Source organism: Temnothorax nylanderi, unplaced genomic scaffold (genome assembly GCF_030848795.1).
Source record: "Temnothorax nylanderi isolate EJ_2023f unplaced genomic scaffold, tnyl_v1.0 TNYL_tig0139_pilon, whole genome shotgun sequence".
In the NCBI taxonomy this organism is placed as follows: Eukaryota; Metazoa; Arthropoda; class Insecta; order Hymenoptera; family Formicidae; genus Temnothorax; species Temnothorax nylanderi.
In genome coordinates, this window is record NW_027249201.1 from 309,969 (window position 1) to 335,764 (window position 25,796).

General features: G+C 40.2%; 4 protein-coding genes across 13 annotated transcripts in view; 1 reads left to right on the top strand and 3 right to left on the bottom strand.

The window, feature by feature from the left end:
- Window positions 1–16,828, bottom strand: part of Tomosyn (syntaxin-binding protein tomosyn) — a 39,892-nt gene extending 23,064 nt beyond the window's left edge. For 4 of the 9 annotated variants that reach the window (XM_071714325.1, XM_071714323.1, XM_071714324.1 and 1 more), the window contains exons 1-12: window positions 16,174–16,828; window positions 7,815–7,912; window positions 6,075–6,257; window positions 5,694–5,828; window positions 3,854–3,917; window positions 2,301–2,502; window positions 2,149–2,224; window positions 1,890–2,044; window positions 1,429–1,720; window positions 951–1,194; window positions 469–725; window positions 92–278 (exon numbers count right to left, since the gene is read on the bottom strand). In XM_071714325.1, the coding sequence (XP_071570426.1) occupies window positions 92–278; window positions 469–725; window positions 951–1,194; window positions 1,429–1,720; window positions 1,890–2,044; window positions 2,149–2,224; window positions 2,301–2,502; window positions 3,854–3,917; window positions 5,694–5,828; window positions 6,075–6,257; window positions 7,815–7,912; window positions 16,174–16,293 (2,013 nt within the window). In that variant the 5' untranslated portion in view covers window positions 16,294–16,828. Of the gene's footprint in view, window positions 1–91; window positions 279–468; window positions 726–950; window positions 1,195–1,428; window positions 1,721–1,889; window positions 2,045–2,148; window positions 2,225–2,300; window positions 2,503–3,853; window positions 3,918–5,693; window positions 5,832–6,074; window positions 6,258–7,814; window positions 7,913–16,173 lie in introns of those variants that run through there. The other 5 variants (XM_071714330.1, XM_071714329.1, XM_071714328.1 and 2 more) reach the window with 2 other exon arrangements.
- A 169-nt stretch (window positions 16,829–16,997) lies between these two features.
- On the top strand, window positions 16,998–18,461 carry Ggamma1 (guanine nucleotide-binding protein subunit gamma-1). Its single transcript, XM_071714347.1, has 2 exons — window positions 16,998–17,201; window positions 17,309–18,461. Exon 2 carries the CDS (start codon window positions 17,314–17,316, stop codon window positions 17,524–17,526), a length of 213 nt encoding a protein of 70 aa, XP_071570448.1. The 5' UTR covers window positions 16,998–17,201; window positions 17,309–17,313; the 3' UTR covers window positions 17,527–18,461.
- Window positions 18,368–21,954, bottom strand: LOC139777125 (X-ray repair cross-complementing protein 6-like). The gene is made up of 10 exons (XM_071714336.1): window positions 21,828–21,954; window positions 21,638–21,708; window positions 21,196–21,359; window positions 20,951–21,122; window positions 20,014–20,449; window positions 19,830–19,926; window positions 19,476–19,722; window positions 19,190–19,351; window positions 18,878–19,102; window positions 18,368–18,744 (listed from the first exon to the last, which is right to left on the bottom strand). The coding sequence occupies exons 3-10, from the start codon at window positions 21,355–21,357 to the stop codon at window positions 18,629–18,631; spliced, it is 1,617 nt and encodes a 538-aa protein (XP_071570437.1). The 5' UTR covers window positions 21,358–21,359; window positions 21,638–21,708; window positions 21,828–21,954; the 3' UTR covers window positions 18,368–18,628.
- On the bottom strand, window positions 21,944–25,791 carry LOC139777128 (voltage-gated purine nucleotide uniporter SLC17A9-like). Of its 2 annotated transcripts, XM_071714340.1 has the most exons (9): window positions 25,591–25,790; window positions 24,980–25,297; window positions 24,280–24,626; window positions 24,035–24,208; window positions 23,606–23,738; window positions 22,811–22,907; window positions 22,425–22,590; window positions 22,181–22,339; window positions 21,944–22,114 (listed from the first exon to the last, which is right to left on the bottom strand). In XM_071714340.1, exons 2-9 carry the CDS (start codon window positions 25,039–25,041, stop codon window positions 21,975–21,977), a joined length of 1,278 nt encoding a protein of 425 aa, XP_071570441.1. In that variant the 5' UTR covers window positions 25,042–25,297; window positions 25,591–25,790; the 3' UTR covers window positions 21,944–21,974. The 2 variants fall into 2 exon arrangements, with proteins under 2 accessions (XP_071570441.1, XP_071570442.1); XM_071714341.1 differs by lacking the exon at window positions 24,035–24,208 and having other exon boundaries at window positions 25,591–25,791.
- Between the last annotated feature and the right edge of the window lie 5 nt (window positions 25,792–25,796).

Below are 25,796 nucleotides of genomic sequence, written 5' to 3' on the forward strand. Positions count from 1 at the left end.
AAATTCTAAATTCTTCTAGATAAAATTTAAGAGCAGGGACTGGGAGGAATTCAAAATACACAGTTTTAGTAGAAAAAGAAGCACATTTTACCTGGTCTGTACTTGGACTTCTTGCCTTGTCTTCATTTTCTCGTCTTAATTCGTCCTGCCGTTTCGGACTTCGTAAGACGCGTTGGTAAGGATCGCCACTTCCAAGATCACTGGTGTTCAACACGACTAAGGAGATCTTCTGCACGATGTCCACTATCACTAACCCCGACTCGTTTCCATAGGCCAATCTAAACATTAAAATATTCTATTGTATTCTCTCTGCTTATGACATTTGCGATGACATTTTTGAAAATTTATGAAATTTATGTCTATATGTGATATACGGTAATATACGGTAATGTCAACTCGATTATGAAGTTCTGATGTACAATACAATAGCTAATACAATTTTGTAAATTCTCTAAAGAGAACACTTACAGGCCATACGAGGAGTTTAAACTGAGGGCCGTTATATTTTCGGGTAGTTCTCCAGGGGGTGCCGTTGTCAAACAAATCAGTGTCGCTTGAAAACCGGCTGGTCTTTTCTGCAGTCCCGTCTTGACTTTGAGCGGATGATTGAATTCTATAGTCTTCGATTCTATGTTTCCTACGATGTTTCCGGTTGCCGGAGATTCACGATCCGGTGAATTGTCCCCTTCTCTTCCTGGCTCCACCGATAAGCATATTTCCAAAGTCTGCAATATCAGAAAACATCGTTTTATTTTTTTCTACGAGAAAAACATTATTAATTAATTCATGAATGCAGCGTGAAGAGAATACTGCTATTATGTAAATAAGGTTTAATGAAGTAATCTAATATCTAGATAAGAAAAGAATACACGTCTCATTTTGTTCATTTTAAGTTAACTAGATAGTAGCAAAAAAAGTAATGCATTAGCAAGTTAATATAGATAACTTACCACTACTTCAGACATACTTTCAACCTTCTTAAATTTGAACAACACGACATGCTTGCCACTTCCCGCAATAGCTAATTTCCGACTTTCAGGACAAAGGAAAATAAGTTGAATCGCTAATGGATCTTCCTCAGAATCTATACTACGCGTTTTAGTTTTTTCGAAAAGTTTCGCCGTCTTTAGTTTGTAAAGGACTTGTAATGTTCCTGCTGAAGCGTCCCAAAACTTTATACTGCCATCGGCATGTCTGCGAACAACATGTATGTAGCTATAGAAATTTAAGCAACTTTATTGATTATCGTCTAACTTGTGATAAACTGTAATAACATGTATATGCATAGTAACATGACTGTGCATAGTAACATATATGATATGATCATGCATATATTTTAACTATGCACTGTACTATGAATGTCATCGTGTGATTAAAAAGATAAATTGCTTATTCATCGATATAAAGTTGTATCTATGATAATATTACCCAGTGAGGATAATCTCGTTATAACTACTAGAACTGGAACTCCACTCGCCACCGGAGATAGGCCATTCTTTCTCGCTAAAGCCGGTTTTCTTCTGCGACTTTGATCCAACGGAATAAAATGCAGGTACTAAATCCGAAGGACAATCCGCGAAATATGCACAACATGTCACAGGAGATTCGTGAATATCCATAGGGTATGGATTCTCAAAACAAGGGAATCCAGTAGTTAACAAATCTATCACAACCAGGTCATTTTGTAGTAAAACAACAACAGCATAAGGGTCTTGAAAATCTGAAAAAATGATAATAATGATTACTGCCAAATAATTTACACCAAATAATACTGATGACATATGTATATCGATTTCTCATCATTTACATGGCAGTCGATTAAAACTTGTTATACAAAGAAAAATTAATATTTTATTTTCAAAAACATTAAAAAGCATGTTCTACTGTACCACTAGTCCATGGACTATCACACAGCGTTATAAAGTCTACAACATTATGTTCCATTTCGAGCACCGTAGTAGTTTTTCCATGTATCACTGTAATGCTGGGTGTTCTCCCAGTGGTGTCCTGTGCCAATCCACCAGAGAATATCACATATGCTTCTCTGAAAGTTTATGCGTTTAGGTCGTACATCATTTAAGATTAACATATGGTTATTACTTAAAACTATATAAATCGTTAAATGAAAGCCATCACATATCATCTTACCCCGATCTCGACATTTTCCATTCTACTTTCTGAATGGCTTTGCAACGTTCAGGTTCTCCATCTTTAGTGAATTTTGCTATAAAAGAGACATTAGTGTAAAAATTTTATACATCACACGATCGAAATAAATAATAGAATCAATCAAATCTCACCATGTGGAAATGTTACACTTGGCTTTAATTGCCGAAGAGTCCAAGTCGTAAGAGAACCGTCCGAGTGACTGCACATAAATTGTTTACCTTCATGATGCCATGATACCGATGTTAATAAATCATCTGTTTGACATCTATAGTCAGCAGTCTTGGTTTTTAAGTCCCACAAAACGATTTGCCCTGTCGAAAATCCTATGAGCATCTGAAAGCAAAGCAACCGCGCGTATAACAGAAATGCGTATACCATTGTTAAAACACACATACTTCCTTGAAACAAGACACGTGGATATATATATGTATGCATATATAGGTGATAAAATGTATCCTTTTACAATATGTCTCGATTCTGTTGTCACGACAATACATTTAGCATATACATAGAGAGATCAGGTATAAAAATGTAGTGAATAATGGTTTCTACAAGATTTGTGCGAAGGGCACAGATAAAACTCAGAGATACGATGATTGCGCATGATGTTAATTATCGATTGCTGAAGAAGAACGAGTGAGATGGACAAAGATTTTTGTAATCGAAGACAAGTTAATTAGAAAGGCAGACCATGTTGTACATACTTTACGCGATTGAAAAAAAATTATGCGTAATACGCAATACCAATTATGCAATTTTAATTTTGACGTTAAATATGAAACTAACATACTTCTCACTTGAAAGACTTAAATTTCGAGCACTTCAATTTTTAGTATTAAAAATTGCAGTTTTATAATCATAGTCCTTAGTATTTTGTTCGGTGTAATCACTGTTTAAAGATAAAGATGTTTTTGCTATAATACTTTTAGAGACAAGAAAATAGTTAATTGACGGATATCCATTAAACTTAGATTTGTACATCCTTAAAAATTCGTCTGTACAATTTTAAAAAGCACTTTTTTATAACAAATAATGTTTTTTTTCGACGTAAACAAAATAGTACACGTTTCTTTACACAGTTACAATCGAGAAAAACCAAACAGCATATACGATATTACATATAAAATTTCAAATTTAATCTATCAATATCAAAGACACAGAAAGTTGCAAACGCAACCCGAACACACAAACACTCATCACACACTCATGACTGCACAATTAGTAGGGTAAATAGAAGATACATTTGCATAAGGTCCGTAACAGAAACTCCGTTGTCGGAAGTTGAAGTAACAGTGAATTCATATAAAATGTGTAAAAAGATGAGTGATCATGACCGCGCGGTATGACTTTCATCGATTTGTAAAAACTGATCTGAATCCATTTTAGAATATCGAACAATATGGATTTTCTCTCTCAATGAAAGGCGTTTTTTATTCTCCTTCGTTTGTACATATCACAACAGTGACAGCATGCACGCATGCACACATACAACATGCAAGCACACACTTGCACTTATTGGCTTGGATCTAGACAAATAATCCAAGTTTGTAAGAAAAAAAATATTAAATAAACGCCAAATGTTCCTTTTTTTTCTTTCACGCGTCACGATAAAATTGTCAATCATGAAATTATGATAAGGATGGAATAATAATGCAAAAAAAACGTACTCAAAAAACGCGCGTACCTTGCTCAAATCTAACGGATTATCACTCAAGTGTACTACAGCACCAGGGTGAGTTTTTCTAGATCTGAAAAATATATATATATATATATACACACACATGTATAAGAGAACCATTATTTTTGTGTTATTGTGAAACATATATAAAACTCGTGTGCGGTCTTTAACCGGTGTGTTTCATTGTAGTTTTATCATCACATTGTGCTTCAGCTTAGGTGTTACGTTATTTAATGTGCCGATAATATCTTTATATATTAATTGGCACTATTATTATATGTATATTTTCATGAAACACGATAAGAAAATCGTGGTTGATTAGTATACAAATAATAAATAATAAAGCATTCCTAAATAGTTATAATAAATAGTTAAAGATTTCGTAGCGTATTAATGCCGATAAATCAAATGTTGAGGTATTAATAGGCTTTGTCGATAGTAATGAATTTTCGGAAAGTAGAAGGAAGAGGATTCGCTTGCATAAGTTATTTTAAGTGTCTCGCTATTGGGAATTATTCATAGCTAATTATTCATTAACATCTGAGGTACAGCCACGTTGCTCGTTATTTATTTACTAATCAGATTAATATTCTGTGACGCAAGTCCTAAAGTCGGGAAAGACATCTATATTGAAAATAAGAATAAGTGTCAATACTCTTTTTGACTGTCAGACAATTCTGAACTGGGCTAAAATTTCTACGACTGATTATTTAATTGACAATTTTTTAAAATTTACATCGTGGATATATTAAGTCCCAATGGTGGTACACTTATAATGAGCACCCTTATACCATCACTGCCACATTCACATCTATGTGTCTACGGTCAGGCACAATAAAGAACTACAGGTCTTTGACGTCTGTTCCTTCCAGTGTTAACAAAGTAATAGATATATAGTACTAGTTTTTATTGGAGATAATCTCCACACGAACGTTATCCGTTCACCGTAATTTAATTGACCTATACATTCACACATTTAGGACACAATCTTGAACGACACATTCGTTATAGGAAATTAGTGGAAACGGGATCTGAAAATACATATACTTTTCACTCATCTTTTTGAAAAATATTCTTAAGAGATACTCTCTCAGAGACACAGCAAGTGCTAATCTGTCACGTAAACGTCTTGTAAGGATTACACAAATAGCTAATATATATCCCTTTTAATTTGAAACATTCTCTAAGCCATTCTATAATTCCTCACTCAATGTTATAATACAGATTTATTAAGGTAATAAATTTAATGACGCGCGTGAGACACATATTTTATGTCTTAGATTTATTAATCTGTAATAAAACGACGGGCAGAATTATAAGTGACTTGGAAAACGTTTTCCACATTAAAAGAAATATCCGCAAACACACTCGGTATATTTTCCGTGATACAAACTTAAAGTGCCAATATCTTACAACTGTAAAATAAATCTTTTATCGTACGTTATATCGCGGAGAGTCTTTCCGCCGCTTTCAGAAAATTTCATTAAAAACAATGCCTAATTAATCAAGCGCTAAAAATTCAGAGGTAATTCACATCGTATTATTGCCCTTTGTACTGGAGATCCTATCGCTGAAATCAATCATGTTAAGTGGCAGTTCCCTTCGAAATACTTACCTTAATGCAAACAAAAATGTTAAACTTGTTTGTATGCTCGCAATTAATAAAATTAGAAATTACCAAGACTGGCATTAAAGTTTATTATGCTTTGCATGCGTTTATCAACGTACGATTGCATTTGTTTCAAACGTATCGGCGTTTGTACATACAGATAGCACCGACATACGCGCGCTTGTTTCACTTATTAAGATTATCAAATATCTCAATAGCAAAGATGTATATACTTACACTTCGATAGCCTTGTTCCAATTAATTATATATCCAGATAGAACGAACGTTTCAATGTGCAGTATGTGAACGTTTCCTCGATCGGTCCCAATATACAACCATTTACTTTGTAGCGGTAAATGAATGCATGTGATTCTGTCGAAAACGAATATTACATGTTCCAATTAAACACTTGCTGCCGAAAAGTTCAAATAGTTTAGTTTAGCGCTTGCGAAATGTGAAATCCCTCAAGTATATCACACATTTCACTCATCCAACGTATAATTAAAAGCGATAGCCATTAAGCGTACTTTGCACGAATCGTGTATATTGGCAAAAGACGAAGCTCAAAGCTTAAAATTAGGGAAAGTAACATCAGCCCATCGCGTGCTAATGACTGACCTGTCTCTTTGAAACTTGAGGCTGTGCACCACCTGCGGTATCTTCTGACGGAAGTTCCACAAGTGTAAGGTGTCGTCCTCAGTAGCAGACACCAGCGCTCCCTCGTTTATTAAAAATTGTAGACGCAGCACGGCCGCACATTCCTCGTGTTTCACGTGCGCATCTACGCCCGGTCTGCCTAGACTGTTTTTTTTTTGTGGCATCGGGTTAATTAAGGAAAATACAGGTCTGTATCGATTGCGAGCCGCGGCCGCAATTATAAAATATCGTCGTATCATAAAGCAATAATTAATCATTTCGCACATTTACGCGATAGAACGTTTCTCTATTCTTTCATCATGCGATAACTTATTAAACCCCCCCCCCCCCCCCAATAACATAGCGTAAACGCATAAAAGTCAAGCGAGACATTGGTAGAAAATTATCGTCGATACCGACTCGTTAACTTCCGCATTTCACGTCCGGAGGGAGGTAAGGGTCCCTTAAATACCGTAAAGACTTTTACCTATATTGAAATCGACAGCGCGGCTGGAACTCTTCCGTTTATAGTTCATCGCGATGGTTAGTAATGCCCACCGAACTGCGATGAGCATCTATTACTACACTTTGGCCACGATAGATCAATGAAATCGCTGACGTGTAAAAACATACGGTCGAAGAGCCACGGACCGACAGGACCGTGTAATTAATCCGCTAAAATTGTACAAACCCGTGTCGACACCCGAAATTTTTTATAGCGGTCACAAAAGCAGGCGAGTACTGTTTTTACTTCCGCCCATTCTCGACAAACGTTTTTGCGAATGAGAACAGAATTACGCGAGTGCATTTACTGGCGATGCTGGCGGTCGAGAGAAAATTTGCGGTCATTTGATGCAGCAGCAAACGTATAATGCGCTAACAGAAAGTTAGAAAAGAGAGTGAAAGAGAAAAGTAAAAATCGTATCACATTGTGTGCACAGCGCTGCCATTCAGTCACTTTTTTTCACCTTTTTTTGACAAGTCACTAAAATGTCACTATCCAAAACGGGTCACTATAGTCACTTTTCTTTGCCTGAGTTGACATAATATTTGTAAAACATAAGCGTTCTATTCGTATTTTTATTTTCTATTATTCGTATTTTGTCAATTGCTATTCGTTCACTGTTGCTCATTTGGTACTAGTCCGGTGTTCCAACATCTGATTACTTATAATTAGCACCGCGAACTGAATGCTAAACAAGGCGCTGATATAAAATCTATCATGTTGCCGGAAACAAAAGATGAAAATAATTGCTAAACATACAAAAGAATATTTGTGTTTGGCCTTTTGTGACCAGCTTGGAAGCATAGTTTCCACCAACTTTTATTTTGTTTGGTCGACTCTTTATTTTATTATATATAATAAAATGTACTATTTATTTTATTTAATAAAATTGCACCAGATATATACTAGTATTATATCGTTCAAATACTTGTTTTTCCCTTTTTTTAAACCATGCTATGAAAAGAATGTGTTGTATTTCTGGCTATTGATTGACTTTTGATTACCATTTTGATTCCTAAAAGGTTACTTTTTCTGTCAAAAAGCAGTCACTAATTCACTTTTTTTTTTTGCTTCAACGCGATGACTGGATGGCAGCGCTGTATTGCATGCGGTAATCAATGGTCGATCTCTCGTGTCCTTTTAGCCGCCACGCGCAGAGAAAGGGAAAGTTTAATTGCGGGATGCCACCTCGTATTAACGATAACGTTGAAGGATACATCCTGAGGGATCCGGATTTAGTGCCAATCGCCAACAGTCTTTGGATCGGGTCGAATGCCAACGCTGTCGGCTGATGCGGGAAGCCGTGTCGAAACGTCTGTAACATAAAAGGCGTCCGTTTCATGCCATCTTTCCTGCTTTAGCCGCTCGGAAGAGACTATTCATCCCCTACAAGGGGTTGCGGAGATATATCAGACGAACGGAGAGGGACGGTATTGTTTCACCGGCTCCTATTGTGTATCCCGTGGACAACCTGGCTACTGTTAATTCTATACCTTTGTTGCCGGTAAATGTTACTGATACGCATTGTTCGTTGCGAGTATTTAAAGTCAACTTCGTCGGGCGTTATCCTCGATTTTCCATAAAGAGCCACTCCCTTGCCGTCATTAGGGCGGACTGGTATCGAAGGTAGGAACAAAGTACACTTCCTCTATCCCCCGAACTTCTAAACAAGTTTTCCTACGAGTTCAAAAAGTAGGTATTTTTATGGGCGAAACTTACGTCACGTAAAATAACGCGACACGCGACACTATAGGCCAATATATGCCGATATAGAACATCACGGCTTTACACCGTTCTCCGCTCAAGAAACTTGGCTTAAAACTTCGTTTCGCTTCGCTCTACCTCCTCGCAAAGCGAAGGATGAGGTAATCTTATGAAATGGAAGATGCGCCTCGCCGCACGCTTTTCACGGAGAGCTTGCGATCGTTCCCGTTGCGAAGTGCATCAACGTCGATTAAAAAAAAAAAAGGAGAGAGAAAGAGAGAAACCTATCCTAAAGACCTATGTCGCGCTCGACAGATCGGCGTGCTCGGGGATCACGTGAGTTGGCCGGGAACAATCTTGTTTAGGATTAACCGCGAAACGCGAGACCGGTCGAGGAGGAGAAGGAGGCAGCGCGAGAACACACACGAGCAACGTGCACGCTTTCGAGGTCGATTTTGGTGCAGCGGGACTCCGCCAACCGCTTTTCGCTGGTGAAAACTGCCCTCGTTCCATTTCACCGGTTACCACCGCCGGTGGGCATCGAGGGGAAGTGGGTTAAAATACGGCGGATACGAAAGTTACGATCGCCCAGGAGGAATCACCTGCCCCCTCCCGCTCTTCCCCACCGGGGTTCTCTGATTTCGCCCAATGTCCCCGAGGGAGGCTCGCCCACGCGAAATTTCCGCCGGGCCGGCTTCCCGGATTGCTGATGGACCCGCGTCGTCAGCATCGCAAGATGCCCTGCGCGAAATATTACTCGCGCGGAATAAGAGGATTGCGGGGGATTTTGGAAGTTACGCCCGGTATCAAATAATCGCAGCTTAAGTTGTATAATTAATCGTATAATTTCACTATCAATACATACGATATTTATCCGCGATATTCCGCCTGATATATATTTGTATTAAATACAATATTAAGTGGAAAGGACCGTTATGATATAAAGCCATTTTACGGTATGAATTGGATCTTGATAGCCTAATCATATTTCTGTGTATTTTATATGTGTATTTCATACACATATTTCCAACTTAGTAAACTGCGCGCTGATTCTTTGTCGGGCTTGAAACACAGTTTTTCATTGGAACATTAAAATACCCTACCCCCCTCCCTCAATTAAATCGATGTCGATTTAATTTTGATGCTAATAAGCATCTAAAATATCGCTGTAGAGAATTTATTGCGAAAGATATTACCTCAGCCAAGGTTCGAACCTGGAACCTCCCTCAATCCGTGTGAGTATCGAATTAATATATTTGATAATATCAAGGTTGATCGACAATTTTTATACGTTTCGCTCATACCTTTATCGCTTCATAGCGTGCGAATGAAATCAGGTCAGAAATCGCAGTCAGTCAAATAACGAATGAAATCCTTATCACGCTTATCACAATGCAGCATCGATAGACTTCAAAATTATTAAATTTGTAATTCGCGAACAAACACGCTGAAAGTTGGCCGCTCTCACGTTCGCAGGGGAAAGTGTTTGCTCTGCATGAGAATACTGACGCGAAACTATTGACCTAATTCCGAAAGGATAAGTTGCGTTTAACTATAGCGATCCTTAATCTATTTGTTCGAAAAGTCACACTTCCGCATTCTGGGAAGAAATTCAAATTAAGTATGCAAAACAGTGGAGAGAAAGAGGGTTTTTCCCCCGGCCGCGGATGTAATTTTGAGGCCGCATGCAGAAATTAATCCGCTCACGCAGCGCGGCGCGGGGGCTGGGGGCACGGATTATCGCGTCGCGTCGCGTCGGGCAGAAAGCGTTTCACTCGATCGTGTTATAGCGTGACGATTGCATTGTAATTTGCGGCGACAGGACGGCTCACCCAACGCCCTGCAGGCGCGACAATCCGAGCGAACACATGCACCGCATGCACGCGTGGTCGGGCCACGTATTCTCCGCGGCGCGAATATAAAAATTTCCCGAGCCGCATTAACCGCAATATGGTAATACGTTCAAACACCTCTGATCTGAGAGTATACAAATTCGCCGATTGATCGTCGCTTCGTTTCGATTTGCTATCCTGCGATTATCCGTTTTTAGCGAATGCGAAACCGTACAATCGTAGGAAAGTACACATTTATATGCCACGCTCGCAGACCATTGTAGATGCTCGTTTAAGATCAGCCAACTTTCAGAAAACCAACCCGCGTGTAGCGGGAAAAATTTTTGCTGACTATTTTGCTGACCGTGTCAGCAAAATCAGTAATATAAAGGATAATATTCGATCCATTAAAAATTAAAAAAAAATTTTTCTAAATATTATTAGTGTGTTTAAATAGAGGGGTTTTTTACCATGAAATTTTTGTATAAAAAAACTTTTTTTGCTATCTCGAATACTTATCGGGAAAAACAAAAAGCCTCTACACACAGATAGAAAAATTGTTGGTATTTGCGACTGTATAATTGCACAGTAAAATAATTATGGTAGGGGTTTACTATTTTATAATTATCATCGCTATAATATTAGTAAATATAACCTTACACTGAGAAAAAAATCGTCCCCCAGGGGAACAACTAAAAATTATAGTAAAATTATGATAACTGCAACGATTTTTTTCTCAGTGTAAAGTTATATTTACTAATATTATAGCAATAATAACTATAAAATAGTAATCCCTACCATAATTATTTTACTATGCAATTATAGTCGCAAATACCAACAATTTTTTTATCTGTGCACATGAGGAGTGGTTTCATCCTTTAGAATCGTTTTTTGGCCTCAACTGAAAATTTCTAAATTCATCTATTTACCACCGCCCCTCCCCCCCTACATGTGTGTAAAGTTTCATCAAAATCAGAATTTTCGGGTTCGCGAGGTTCCCTTGTAAGTAACTAAAAATTAGATTAACGGAAAATGAATCTTGCGTTACGTTCTTCTCCGCATCCTTCGATTTTCTAAACGAAATGACCGATACGATGGGATCATAATCACTCCACAAATTAAATTGCGGCAAGACGTAAAATTTTATTATAAATCGAATGCAGGACGGCAGAATAAATTTGTAAACGAAAATTACAATTTATCTTTGCACAATTCCGCAATTAATAAGCAACTATTACATATCTCCTAATGATATGCTATCAGTACAGCTTCCCGGTACTCGTTTGTGATATTATGTAAGGGATACATTTATATCGTTTATGTTACCGAGATAATATTTAATTAACTGTTCCGCATTCGTTGATACAACCAGTAAAAGGCCAGTCTAAAAAGAAAAGCCAGTCCGATTTTATAAAAGGTAAATAAAGCCGAGGAATTCCTGATATAGATTCTCTTGGCATAAAGTTCGTATTGACGCGTGACACTTTTTTTTTTAATATCGACGTTACTTTTCTAAAATTCGGATCGCTGTTCATTCGTGCGACAAGTCGTTCGGCCTTGAACGCATCCTCGATTACTCGTCGTTGTCTTCAAGATGGAACGGCGCGAGAACGAAATTGATGCCTGCGGGTCTGGTCCAGAAGTTACGACAAAGCGCATATAGGTGATATAGCGAAATGATAGATACGGCGAAATGTGTACGCGAGTAGTCCACGGCGTCGGCTCAATATCAAGGTTGCTATCAATTTTCCGCTAGTGAAAACTTTGACGCGCGTGCGTCGGCTTTACTCCGTTTTTTTTTCCATTCCGTTTTTTTTTCTTTTTCTACAACACCACGCAAAACGGCGCGCGATAAAAGGTGACGTTACTCCAAAAAAACTGCAATCGACACACCGGAAGGTACGCAGATAAATCGTCCCCTAAATAGAATTATTTCCATAAAGGAAGCAATTACTCATACGGCTCTATATACCATTGTGAAGAGTAATTGAAAAATATGCGGGGGACGCGCAGTCGGGTCACGGAAAACCACCGGAAATTCCCTCTTCAAGATTGGATCTGCGGCCCGATTTCGGCCGCATGAGATTCCCGATGAAGCCTTTTCGGGGTAAAGCCGAACAAAAGGATATACCGTCGATTATAATGGATCCTCCCAGGGAGAATCTAATATCTGCTCTCGCGTTTCCATCCGACGTGGAAAAATTAAAAGGCATGAGGGGGGCCGCGTATACGCCTGGTGACGTGGTATCGCCGTTTCGCATCGCGAGCTCGAATTTATTCATCTCCGCATTTTCTATTATATGACCGCTAGCGCAGCTGCAGCACCGGGGGCCATTATTTCCGCCTCTGCTGACAGATTCAGATACGCGCGTGCTCAAATGAATGTACACGTCGCGATGTAATTTCTAATTTCTCGCAAGGTACTCGCACACACACACACACACATACACATATACATCTCTCTCTCTCTCTCTCTTTCTTTGTGTGCCGTAACTAACATTTTTCTCTTTTACTCTCGTCACGGCCGAGCTGCGTGCGCGAAATAATTCGCTGCCCACCACGCTCGGCGTTTACGCTTGCGAAAGATCACACGGCGAAAATCGAGCGAAGTTCGTTATCGTAATACGATAAACGGTCGGGAAGAGTTATCTCTCAGCAGGTAGGAAAAACCTCGCGTTTCCTCGCAGATTTATATTACGCGCCCGGTTCATCCCACTTTTATCGCGGCGAATTCCAAACGTGAAGGATCGCCGTAGATAAAAATTCGGCGGCGATCCTCTTAATCGCCGTTGAAAAAGAGCCGTAATAACGTAATTAAGATCGAATCCTGGCGAGTCGCGCAGGTCACTATTTATCAATGCGCTCGAAGCATCGGCAGGTAATTCTGGCTGTATTGTACGATGCGAACTCCTTATTGGCGATATTGCCTATAGCTGTACGAGCCCACGAGAGGGCGAGTCATCATAACTTGCGGCACATATTGACAGATCTGTCACATGTGTCTCCTATAAATTGCCTTTATTGGGAGTACAAATGAATACTTTCCCGCATTTTATTACCCGCGCGGTTTTACATATACGAAAAATTAAACGATAAATCGAAATAACACGACGACAAGCGTCGATCGTGTCGATAGACGCGTAAATACGCAACGTCGATCTCTCTCTCTCTCTCTCTCCCTCTCTCGCGTTCCTGTAACGTGTCGAAAATGAGATACGACAAGAAATACCCAGGACGATAAGATAAAGTGCGACGTTCGCGAGCACGTATGGACGATTTTTCAACTTCCACCTGCTTCTTACATCATTCTTCCGATGCCTCTCGAGCGCCAAGTGCAACGGGGAATTACGTACAACCCCGGAATTTCTTTTGAGAGAGAGAGAGAGAGAGAGAGAGAGAGAGAGAACGCGACGCTCTTTAACTTTATAATTCATTATGTTGTCCGAAGTATTTCGCGATGCTAAGTTAAGTGGTCCCTTCTCTTAGACCCGCGATCGATACTCATCAGAATGCTCTCTCTCAAATATATTAGCGTTGCACCGAAATTTTCGGCGATGTATCCGTGGGATGTATGCAAATGTCAGGTGAAGCGATAAACCGCGGCGCTCGAGGATGAACCCTCAGTAATTATGCAGCGCATAATACAAGCGTATCATCGTTTTCCGAGAAGGCAACATGCGTAGTTTTGTTCCCGGAATAATACATGTTACTCCAAATGCACCCGCGCCTTATCGTCGATGCATAAATGAGGAAGTGAATGCGAAATAAGCGCAAATAAGCGCTTTCAAAAGCTGCGCTTATCATTTTATTCTCCGAAACAGGAAAACCCGGCCGCGTTTTCTAATCGGCTGCCTGCCTGCCTGCCTGCCTGCGAAGAATTTGCATGTTCCGCGCTGCGTCAGCTCTACGCGTCTCCGCGTCGTAAGAAAAAAAAATTGAAAATTGCACGTCAAATCGCGGTGCGCGCGTCGAGAAACCGGTATCTCGAATATGTCATCCTCGTCTCGAGAGCGAGAGAATTAAAATACTAAGTAGCAATGAATATATGATCGCCTACGCGCACATCGAGCGATGATTTCAGCGGAGGCAAATGTGCAGCGCGCGCGTTGCGTCGCGTCGCGTCGCGTCGTCGAGTTTACGCGCGTTCACGACTCGCCGCGCCGTGAAAATCGCAATCGTGACCTCGTTTAACGGCGCGATTTTATGACTTTACGACGAGGTCGCGCTTCGAGGGGCGACAAATGCGAGAGGAGGCACGTGTGGAAAGGTGTCGCCTGAATTGATCATCACCGACGAGGACGCGACGAGAGATGAGGGGGGAGGGGGGGGGGGAGAAATCCCCGCGAGCGATCGAATTAAAATTGTAATACTCGGCGGAGATCGCGAAGGCCGAGAAACAAATCGGGATCGATCGGCCGGGGGAGGCGTGTATAACAAAAATACGCGGCGCATATAAATGTAGTAAACGTCCCCCCCCCCCCCCTAAATCGCTCGTTCGTGTTCTCGCGCGCATTCCCCTCGTATCTGCCCGTATCGTTATCTGTTCCTCGTTCGCGTAACGGATATTCGCACGAACCGTGTATATCGCGATAGTCGATATCAACTTCGCCAACAGTTACGAACGATATTCGCTCCGGGTAAATATACGGAAGAGGGGGGGGGGACATTTTTTGATGCACGAAAGCCAAAGCGCACGAGATACCTCGTGCGACGCGTGGCAGCGGGGTATCGACAGCCATGTTTACTCTTCGGCTTATGTACCCCCCCGACAACCTGAGCCTTCTCGGCGAAGCACACGAGGTTTTGCCTTATAGGGCTCGTGGTTCGCGTGTCACGCGAGTGCGCCAGTCTTGGAGCACGATTTCGAAATTATTTAACGTGTAAACTCGACACGAGCGTTCTAAGCGACTCACGAGCGCGGCACGAGTCGCTCGGAAAATCCTTTTCTACAAGCTCGCTTAGAACCAAGGTTGAGAAATTACAAAGTTGAGAAAGAAAAACGCTGTCTTCTCTTCAGTCTCCTCTCTCTCTCTCTCCCTCTCTCTCTCTCTCCCTCTCTCTCCCTCTCTCTCTCTCTCTCCCTCTCTCTCTCTCTCTCTCTCTCTCTCCTCTCTCTCTCTCTCTCTCTCTCTCTCTCTCTCTCTCTCTCTCTCTCTCTCTCTCTCTCTCTCTCTCTCTCTCTCTCTGTAAAAATTGGAAAATGCAGACTCTGAATAAGATGTTTATGATAATATCAGGTCAAGAAAATGATTTGAATTTACCAGTAATAGCGCGATGCAATTGATATGAATTTATTCAGCGATATGAATTCCAAAGAGTTCGGGGATTACATAAGCTTTCAATATTGACACGGCGTGTTTACTGGGTTGCGGTTGTTTACACGAACCGAAGAGCAGAAAGCTCGACACCGGGATGACGGGCTGGTACCCGAAGCAGAGGGTACCTATAGAAGCTTTTACCGAACGATTCGTTTGCGGACGCCGCACTTAAGATAAGTGCGGGCGAATAGGAACGCGAATGAGAGATTGAATCTTTCCTAATCGTTGAATCCCCAATTCTGGATCTGGATATCAGTTTCTTCTTCCTCAATTCTCTCGGGCCATTACATAATGTAACGGACGAGTGGGCCGAGTTTTACGCGCGCGATAGATCTGATTAAAGTCAACGCTATCTACTCGCTCGCCAGTGACGTTACTTTCTCTCACAACTGACCCCATAAAATTCCTAATTGCGCGACTTGCGTCGTTCAGTCAATCGTTAGACGTCGCGGGGGGGGGGCGGGGAGACGGGGGGAGGGGGTGAAACCTCCGGCGGATCTCATTCCGCGCGATTACTCCGAAATTAACGCGGCAGTTCGCACGCCTCGTCGGACCGCTTTGAACCACGTTTCCGCCTCGGATCTGCGAAAAAATGCGCGCCGGGAGAACGGCGTGTTATCGACAGGTCCACTTTAATTGGGGCGAATGGGGGAGACGAAGGGGGAGGGGGCGGTGGGCAAAGGAAGAGAGGGATTATCGGGACGAACTCGCCGTGTACTGACCTTCTTAACCTGGAAGTGCTCCGGCTTGAGATTCTCGACGATCTCCTGGTCGGGCTTGACGGGCTGCGGGACCGACGACCGGAACCCGTCGAGCACCCCCTTGATCGTGAACTTCTTCATCGCCAAATGGGGTCGGCCACTCCGGAGAGGGAATCACATGTGCACGTCGTCCCGCCGTTCGTCCCTCCGTCCCGCTCCCGTCCGTCTGTCCCGACGAAAATCACGGCCGGGGACTCGAAGATCGGGCTCGTCGTGCTCCGTGCTCCTCTCTCTCTCTCTCACTCACTCTCTTTCTCTCTCTCTCTCTACATTTTGACAGTACGTCAAGCGCCGCGCGCCGCGCCGCGTCGCGTCGCGTCGCGTCGCGCCGTGCCACGGACGGGACGGGACGGGACGGGACCGCGATCGTATGTCCGTCCGCTCTAGCGATGCGTTACCAAGCAGTCCGCTCGATCCGGAGTACCGGGTAGAATAGCGTTAACGACGGCGGGGACGACGACGGCCGTCGGCCGATCCTCACGGCGGCGCCCCGACACGCTTTTTACGCCGTATGCGGGAACGCCGTGCGCGGGCCGAGACGTGGCGAGTGTCTTGTTTTCGCGGTTGACGGCAATGCGGTGTTGTTTAATCGCGCCAGGATCAATAACTGGCAACAGGCTCATGTGGAGTTTCGCACGGCCGCGAGCGCCGCGCCGCGCGCGGGCGCGATGCGCCCCGCGGGTGGACGCGCAATCGCGAAGCGGGTCGCGTCCGCGATTGGCCGAATTGGCGCGGTGACACGCGAGTGCGCCTGCTCGACCCTCTCCCCATGTAAAAGCGCCTTAATGCGTCGCACATGCGAGCGCGCCCTGAGGGATCGGCACAGGAAGAATGAAGAATAAAGCAAGGCGTTAGGATCGAGAAAAGGCCGAAAGGACCGATCGCGAAAGCGTGATTACTTCTCGCGGTCAGAAAAATCGAAGTTGTCGGGAAAAGGAGAGTCCCTCGCGGTCCGTAAGAGCGGGGTTCGATTATCGTACGTCTCCCAGGTTAGCCTTTAAATTCGCGACGTACCTCTCTCTTCTCTCACGCGCCTTTCCGTTTTCTCTCTCCGTGTGGTTTAACACTTTCCTGATTTTGTCTCTCACGCATACAGCTGTTATGGACATGGTGATCACGAATTTGCAACAGCAACGTCAAGTGACAGAGCAGCTGCGCCGCGAGGCCGCCCTGAAGCGGATCACAGTGAGCAAGGCTGTCGAGGACATCATGAAGTACATCACCGAGCACGAGCAGGAGGACTGCCTGCTGGTGGGCTTCTCGTCGCAGAAGTCCAATCCCTTTCGTGAAAAAAGCACCTGTGTCGTACTTTAAGCCCGGGTGCTTGAAATGAAGAGGCATGGCAAAGGAGAGGCGAACGATATCACTTTTGTATCTTTGCTATTGTTCGTTGTAGCGATAAGTATACTCGCGATTGTAGGATCTAAGTAATTTTCTATTTAAATTATTTTATAATATATATAAGATTGTTGAAAAAATGTGAGAAATTAAATTTTCTAGTTCAACGTTTACTGTTTGAAATGAACATTTTGCATGGAGTTTATAAGGTTTTCAAAACGGACAGTTGTACAACCTCGTGTGAGTTATGCAGAAATCTGCACATGCCTTGCTTTTTTGCAGCCTAATTGCTGTAATTTCGGTAGATATATTTCAACGGAACAATTGTATTTTTATATACATATACAAAGAGAGATACTGTTATATGTCCATGTGCAGTTAATTCGTCAAAATATTACCATCTATGTGCCAAGAATAATTTTATCTTCCTATATCTAGACTAATATTATCCTAATTGAAAGTAACAATGATATTTCGACAATAGTTTCAAACAACAGAAGATTAAATACAGCCAAATAAAACCAACATTAGTTCTTAATTTCGATGTAAATTCTCATGGCGTACATTGTGTATTGATTGCGAATCAGTTTCTTTAATGCCTTCATCAAGTGCCTGTATCAAAGTTTAAAATTGACAATTACTACGTTTACGCGAGCGTTACTTCTGTAGTAATTTACGATAATTTACACGTTTACGCGGAGTAAATTATCGTAAGTTACTACAAAATCCCGTTTACGTGAAGGAATTGTCGTAAGCTACTACAGAAGTAACGCTCGCGTAAACGTAGTAAATGAGCGATGAAATAATATAACGCAGATAATATCAAACGTCTTATTTTAATACACGATTTTACAGATATATTGTAGGTGCATTTTTATTGTGGAATAAAATATAATATTTAAAAACAATAATATTTTTATCTTTTATATACTTTAATAAGTAGTATCCATTTTTCTTATAAGTTCCTCTTCATGTAAAGTAACTTCAATAAAGTGTGATTTTTTAAATATATTATCAAAAATATTTTCATCACGCACCATTATATTTTATTATATAATTACACGCAATTGTTGAGTAATTATGTTTCCTTGTTTTTTCTAGCCCTTTTTGCTTTTGTCGGACCGTCGGATTTGCTTATATACATGTTCTTAAACTCGGGCACTAAATCAGCTGTTTTCTTACAGGTCTTCAAAACTGAAAAAGAAATTAGTATATACTTGATACAAGTTCATTTCCTTTTCTGTCCAAGTAGTAAATATTTTTTTTGCTCTCTGTATCTTTCTCAATCTGTACCGTAATTGTATTACCAGTAATTGATATTACTCACATGATTGCTCGATGATATCGATCGGCGGAGGACCGGGTTCTTTGTCCAGAGCTAACTTCTCCACCATTTGTATTTGACACTCCAATTTATAGGATTTGAACATATACGGATGGTAGTTCACGTCGAGTCGATCAATTGCTTTTTTCCACAGCGCAACTTGCTTATCGGTTACACAATTCTGGACGTCGTAATGCAGCAATGCTTCGCTCTTGTCTCCTATGTCCCCTAATATAAAATTAAGCTCGTCGAGTAAGGAATATCTTGAATATCTCTTTTCTGATCGCGTTATTATGTGAATATAATTATATATACCTTGGAATGCAATTCTCGATAGATAAAAACCGCCCAGTTCAGCATTTGGAATCATGTAGCAGAGATTAGTTTGAGTATTCATCCGCAACGTGAACGCGCACACAATCATTCTTCCTTGAGTGGCACATTTATTTAATAAAGCGCCAAAAAACAATAGATTGTCTGCGAGAAAAAACAAAGACCACATTTGACATTACTTTTATAGTAATTAAACGCTGCGATATCATGAATCGAATGTTATTTCACTCATTAAATTTTTTGCATCATGTATTTTATATTTCGTTACCTTTACGTTTGCTACCGTAATCTGCTCTGACGAAGTACTTCCGTTTAATGTGATATCTAAAAAGATCGTCGGGTATAGGCCTTACACCGATTATCTTGATGGCTGGTGGATGTATATGTTTTATCCGGTGCAGCTCCTTTTGCGTGAAACGCAGCTTCATACCACCGATCGACTCCTTAGTTTCCAAGTTAACTTCCTCTGGTATCACAAAAGGTAAATCAGGTTCCTCACTGTCACTGTCACTGTCCTACAATAAATCAAGCAAATCAAGCGTAAGAAATAAAAAATCCAAGACATCCTTATACGTGTCATTTTAAGCAAGATTTTCGATTACGTTATGCGAGAAATATACACCTTTTTGTAAGCCTCTTCACCCTTGAAATACGTCGATCTCGATAAAACTTGATTAGTCGCTTTGCTCAGCGATTTCGTTTGCAAACATCTACGTTTTCTGTAAAGTGATACTTACGTTTTTACTTGTACAATATTTAACAATGTTGTAGAAATAAATATTACTCTCACCAATGTGAAGACCTACCTGCCCAAAGTACGCACGACCAAATCAATCTCCAGGCCATCACACACCTGAAAGCTTAATCGCGCAATATTTTTGGACGGCGCTTTAATCTGCTGCACCAGATCCACCAGTGATGTCATTCTGTAAACATCTATGTCCGTCTTCCTTGACAGCATCTCTAAATCTTTATAGAACTGATCGTGCACCCAATTGTTTCCCAAACCAATCACGTACAATTTAATGTCCTTGATGTCTTTCAAGGATGCTGCCTTCGATCTGATGCGATGTTTTTCGTCGTCCGCGAGTTTAGGGGTGTGACAAGTAATCAGAACTATCCTGCATTTGGTAAGGACTGTCTTTATCTTTACGAAGATATCCGTGGCGTATGTCAACGCGTCGTGAAGCGGGTACGCATCCTCGGATTTCATGCTCTGATAACCCTTCATGTCGCTTTTAACTGAAAATCATTCAGTCAGATAAATCATTAGATAAAAGCTCATATTCTTGAAGCACGCTATGTTCACTATTGATTGAACTTGTTTAATGGCAACATTAATCGTAACATCAAGGATAAAGCTCTCAATAACAATAAATGAACGAACAAAGGCAAATAACAACAGCTAATTCGCAACGATGGTCGGGCGACAGTAATAAAACAAAAATTACAATTATAAATAAACACATTGACGATACGAGATCCATACTCTCACTAAATATCTTGGAGAGCGAACATGTTGACTGCATTTTGTATTACATCTTGACCACTGCATTGAAGCACCTGACCATCATTATGTATGAGGAGGGTCCAAACCAAGGACCGAAACGTTTACTTATTATATTAATTTATTTATAATTGTAATTTTTGTTTTATTACTGTCGCCCGACCATCGTTGCGAATTAGCTCTTATTTACCTTTGTTCGTTTATTTATTAATCGTAACATTAATAATTATACTTGCTTAGTTTTCTGACCAGTTGTAAATCGTCCAGAGTAACAACTCTGAGTTCGTGTAAACTCTGAATGTTCTTCCATGTTGAGTTCGCGTCGCTTCCTTCGGTACCAAATAATACCACACCCATCCAATCCTGCATACTCCACGCTAGCTTCTGCCGAAGAATTTGCTTGTACAACTGCAGGGATAATTAATGACAATTAATTGTACGTAACTCGTTAACCAAACTAATAACCAACGTCATAACTAACCTTGAAAAACTTTTGGATATGACTGAGCTTGGTCTCTGGTTCTATCTCAAACATCTTCTGTGTAGCATCGACGAGAAACAATGTGGCTTCTCTTACTCCGTACCATTGACTCGCTTGCAAATCGTCTTCCCCATCCGTATTGTAATCTTGTACGAGTGCCATTTCTGTTATCAGCATAATTTGTTACTATTAATTATTTCGCAGTTATCATTTAAATAAATGTCTCAGAGAATATTATATGGATATTTTGAAGTTGTCTAAGAGATCGTAAGAAATCCTTAAAATTCCGAAGATGTCTTATGACACAATAAATCTAAACATATTTTAAGTAACTGCTGTAATCAATAATAAATACGTAGTACAGTTTGTTGATATCCATTCGTAACACACTACCGGCATTTTAGGTTCGCGAATTTATCGGAAAATATGATTAAATACTCACCTCTGAAGGGATTGAAACGTCGATGTCACAAAGACTAGAATTCTGCGAATCTCTGACGAATCTACACGAATCTACGACGTTTTTATCTTTATATTTGTCGATAGAAAGATTATCTCATTCTTCCTTATTGACTTCATACGCAAAAATCGTTGCGGATGACAACTGGAAGTGACATAGATTGGAAACTCACCCAGAAGTCTATTCGAAGTTACCAACGTCGAAAAAAAAATTCCCTATCACACATGTGTCCATTCGCGAACAGGCTGAAATGGTTATTTTTAAAGATTTTTTAAAACACAATCGATATTTGATAGAAACTTAATTTTTATTTTATAATTTATATGATCGCTTGGCCCGAGCCAAACAATAAAAACATTACGCATCCTAATGCATCGATAACAGCTATAAATAAAAAGACAACAGGCCAGCTGTGTGTCACGTGCAAAATGTGTCCGGAAAAATATACTCCAAGGAAACCTGAAAAAAAAAAGGAAATTTATTAGCTGTGTAACAATCATGCGATTATTTACATTAATTACATACCAGGTATCGCGCCAACAGTATTCATCAGACCGAATACACTGCCGGAGTGCTTTGGTGCGAGATCTGAGGGATTTACAGCGATAGCGTTATTGTGGAAGCCTGAGCCACCGATAATCAACGCGAGACAAAGTATTGCACTTTGAAAGCTTTCCACTTTCACTACAAGGAACATATACGATACAATTATTATAATAGCATTATAAGATACAACATTAAGCCTTAATTATCAAGTGTTAGGATTTACCTAAGAATAACAGACTTCCAATTTCGATGACGAAACAAATTGTTTGAATTGTTTTGCGTGTCACAGTCACGGAATAGCCAGTTTTAATTATCTCTTCTGATAAAGCTTTCCCCAAGAATGTACAAGGTAGCATTGATAGCCATGGCACCATATTTACAACCCAACCCTATTAATTGAAATTATTCAACACGATATACCCAGAAACAAATTATTACGTTATTTTATTATCACAAATTATTTAGTTATTAGTTAACTTTTTCTTAGGTATAAATTTGAATATTTTTTTTACTAATTTCGTTACAGAACAGTTCTTTCTGTGGCTTTATTTTCTTTCCATATAAATTTTTTAAACGATACTGAATAAAAATTAGATAATAAGATTTTACCTTAACTTCAGGAAATGTGTCATGGAAATATGTAGGCATCCACGAAAGTAACACGAAAAAACAGTTGTTTTGGCAGGCATGTCCAATAACACAGGACCTGAAAATCATATAGTTAACAATCAATAAAGACAGTCGAGACAATCGATTTATAAAGAATGTTATATTTACAAGATCTTATGGTCATAATCTTATAATAATCGTATAATATTTACAATCAAATGATTCAGAACTGGAGCATTTGTATAAGCTAAAGCATATATGCGTAATTTAAACTCTTATTACATTCGAGCACAATCATAAATCTTAAAAATTGATTTAGTATCAGAAGAATATAATCGGCAAGGAAATTACACTATCTAAAATTCCAAAAATTTTCCACGTTTTCACAAATTACAATTCTGAGAGTTCGGAATTTCAAATCGCGAAAACAAAAAGTCTCAGAAATCGATAAAGGCTGCGTTCCGATATTTACTGCAAGTACTGAAAATCTATAGTTTACGTAACGTACACTATAGATTTTCAGTACTGACAGTGAATATCGGAACGCAGCCAAAGTATCGGGAGAATATAATCAGCAAGAAGGTTGCATTATCTAAAATTCCAAGAATTTTTCATGTTTTCAAGAATTGCGATTCAAAAAGTTCAGAATTTTAAATCGCGAAAATTAAAAGTTTCGAAATCGATAAGGAGAATATAATCAAATTGCAATGCCTACGACTAGCTGATTATAAAAATTTCTCTTTGTATTATAGTCTATGCAAATTGAAAATATTACATTCCATGCATCATAATTACCAGAAAGGAGGTTGTGACAGAAGTTTGGACCAAGGCAAAGTGTAGCCAGTGGTCGACTTGACAGAGGCTGTTTTTTCCTTAAAAGGCAGAGTATGATAGCTTAATAAAGCTGTCCATGCCAAACTCATGCCCCCTATGTAAATAAATTAGTAAGCACCACAAAAGTATCTCATTTTTGCTTGAAAACAAAATTAACAAAAAGATGCGTTCAACTATGGGTACTTTCCGTTTCACGCATGATGAGCATAATGCATCATTTATCCTTGTTTAACACTCGATGAACAACAAGGATAAATGATGCCATTATGCGCATCATGCGTGAAACGGAAAGTACCCTATAATTAAATTATTCTTATATGACGCATGTTAAAAAATTATCATCTTTTATCTATGAATTCTTCAATTAATTTGACATAAGCTACATTGTACCTAACGCCCGAAAGACAGTCATCCAGTTATAGTTCTCCAGAAGATACGAGCCTAAAGACCCGGTGAGTAGAGTGCCCAGAGCAGATCCCGATGTTAATAAGCTAAAGAAGGAGGCTCTTTCTGCCTCGTGCAAGCGTTGGCTGATCAAGCTAATCATGCTAGGAAAATGCATTCCTGTAAGTGACAGGTGTCGTATTAATAGCCACCATTGCCTTTGGTGCAACTGTATAACGTTAAAAATTTACCTTGGAATGCTCCATTTATCATTCTCATCGCTGCGACGAGCAAAACGGAGGTTCCATCCCCAGAAAAGAATTCTATGATTTCTGGCATGAGGAAGGTTGTCGCCGACCAACCGAGGGCAGATATCCACAGTACTCTCTGCCCACCGATTTTATCGCTAATATAGCCGCTGGCTACCTGCGTCAACGTATAGCCCCAGAAGAAGCTTGATAGTATTATGCCTGAATCCGATTTCGACCAATTCTTCTCCTGACTGACAACAGGTATCAACAAGGGGACCGATGTACGCGTGGCGTATATCATGCACGTGCCGCACAACAACGACAGGAACCATTTCTGCCTCTCCCTCCTAAACAAAAAAAAATTTCTCATATTCCGATCCTAACAATGCCGCTCGTAATAGCAATTGTAAGGGCAACTTTGACCAACCATTCATTAATTAAATTGACAAATTTGCTTAAAACAAAATTTCTAATTATATACTTCGTTATCCCTAATCTAATCTGTTTTTCTATATGTCATACAATAGAAAATTAATAATTCTGTGTTAACAAAGTAATACAGGTATTGATAAGTTAATCAGAGTTTGGTCAAAGTCACTGTATAAAGTGTAAATAATGAATAGATCAGCGAAAAGCCTCTTCGTTTAGAAAATCGATGATCGCTTTCAGATCAATGTATCCTTTTGATTGTATTGTATACCTCGACCAGGACAAAGCGGTCCTGTCATCGGACGGAGTGTCCAGCGATATCTGTAACTGCATCGTGTTCGCGGACTCGTTTAGCTCGTCGACTTCAATTTCCGTGTTGGAGCATCTCCGGCTCTCGTCGACGTTCCGCCAGAGCACGCCGTGACTTTCGCGCGCATATTTAGCGTTATTGACGCGCGGCCGATCTGTCAAAATCCATACACGTCATGCTAATCTCTGCGATAACCTCTTCACTTCGACTCGGGACTCGGGACCGGGACTCTCGGGGAGTTTATATTCGGCCCACAAACACACGGCGTTGCGAATCGAGCTGGATTTTTGTCACACATGCGCAACAAACGTAGTATCAGTAAAGTACTTGTATGTAAATAAAAAAGTGTACCATAAAGTTATAAAAGATTAGATCGTCTGCTTTACAATAAAATAAAATAAAAATACTTTAAATCAACAATTTTAAAATAAAGTACAAGGAGTTATTAACCATTTAAAAAATATTTTCATCTAGCCATGAATTTTAAAATCTTCTAATTCTACATCTTTAAGTAACTGCTTTATCAATGTTAAAATCCACGATGCACATATAAATGTTAACAATTAACTTACCTTGTATCTATCCTCATTTGACAGTCCCGTCATGACTTTCATGCCCATAACATTGCCAATATTGCCATATAATGGCACTGGCAATGAATTCTGAAACTCAGCTTTGTATGTATGTATAGGTACTATACATACGTTACTGTTTTATTGTCATTTTCATCGCGCAAGCGTGAAAAACCCGGCCCGATTCATACGCTACATAAACAAGC

Coding starts and splice junctions, on each gene's coding strand:
- Ggamma1 (XM_071714347.1), top strand. CDS start 17,314: ATGGACATGGTGATCACGAATTTGCAACAGCAACGTCAAGTGACAGAG.
- LOC139777125 (XM_071714336.1), bottom strand. CDS start 21,357: ATGGCACTCGTACAAGATTACAATACGGATGGGGAAGACGATTTGCAA. Junction 21,123..21,195: donor ATATCCAAAAGTTTTTCAAG/GTTAGTTATGAC, acceptor TTATCCCTGCAG/TTGTACAAGCAAATTCTTCG. Junction 19,723..19,829: donor GTGAAGAGGCTTACAAAAAG/GTGTATATTTCT, acceptor GATTTATTGTAG/GACAGTGACAGTGACAGTGA.
- LOC139777128 (XM_071714340.1), bottom strand. CDS start 25,041: ATGCAGTTACAGATATCGCTGGACACTCCGTCCGATGACAGGACCGCT. Junction 22,908..23,605: donor CTGTCACAACCTCCTTTCTG/GTAATTATGATG, acceptor TATGATTTTCAG/GTCCTGTGTTATTGGACATG. Junction 22,115..22,180: donor TACTGTTGGCGCGATACCTG/GTATGTAATTAA, acceptor TTTTTTTTTCAG/GTTTCCTTGGAGTATATTTT.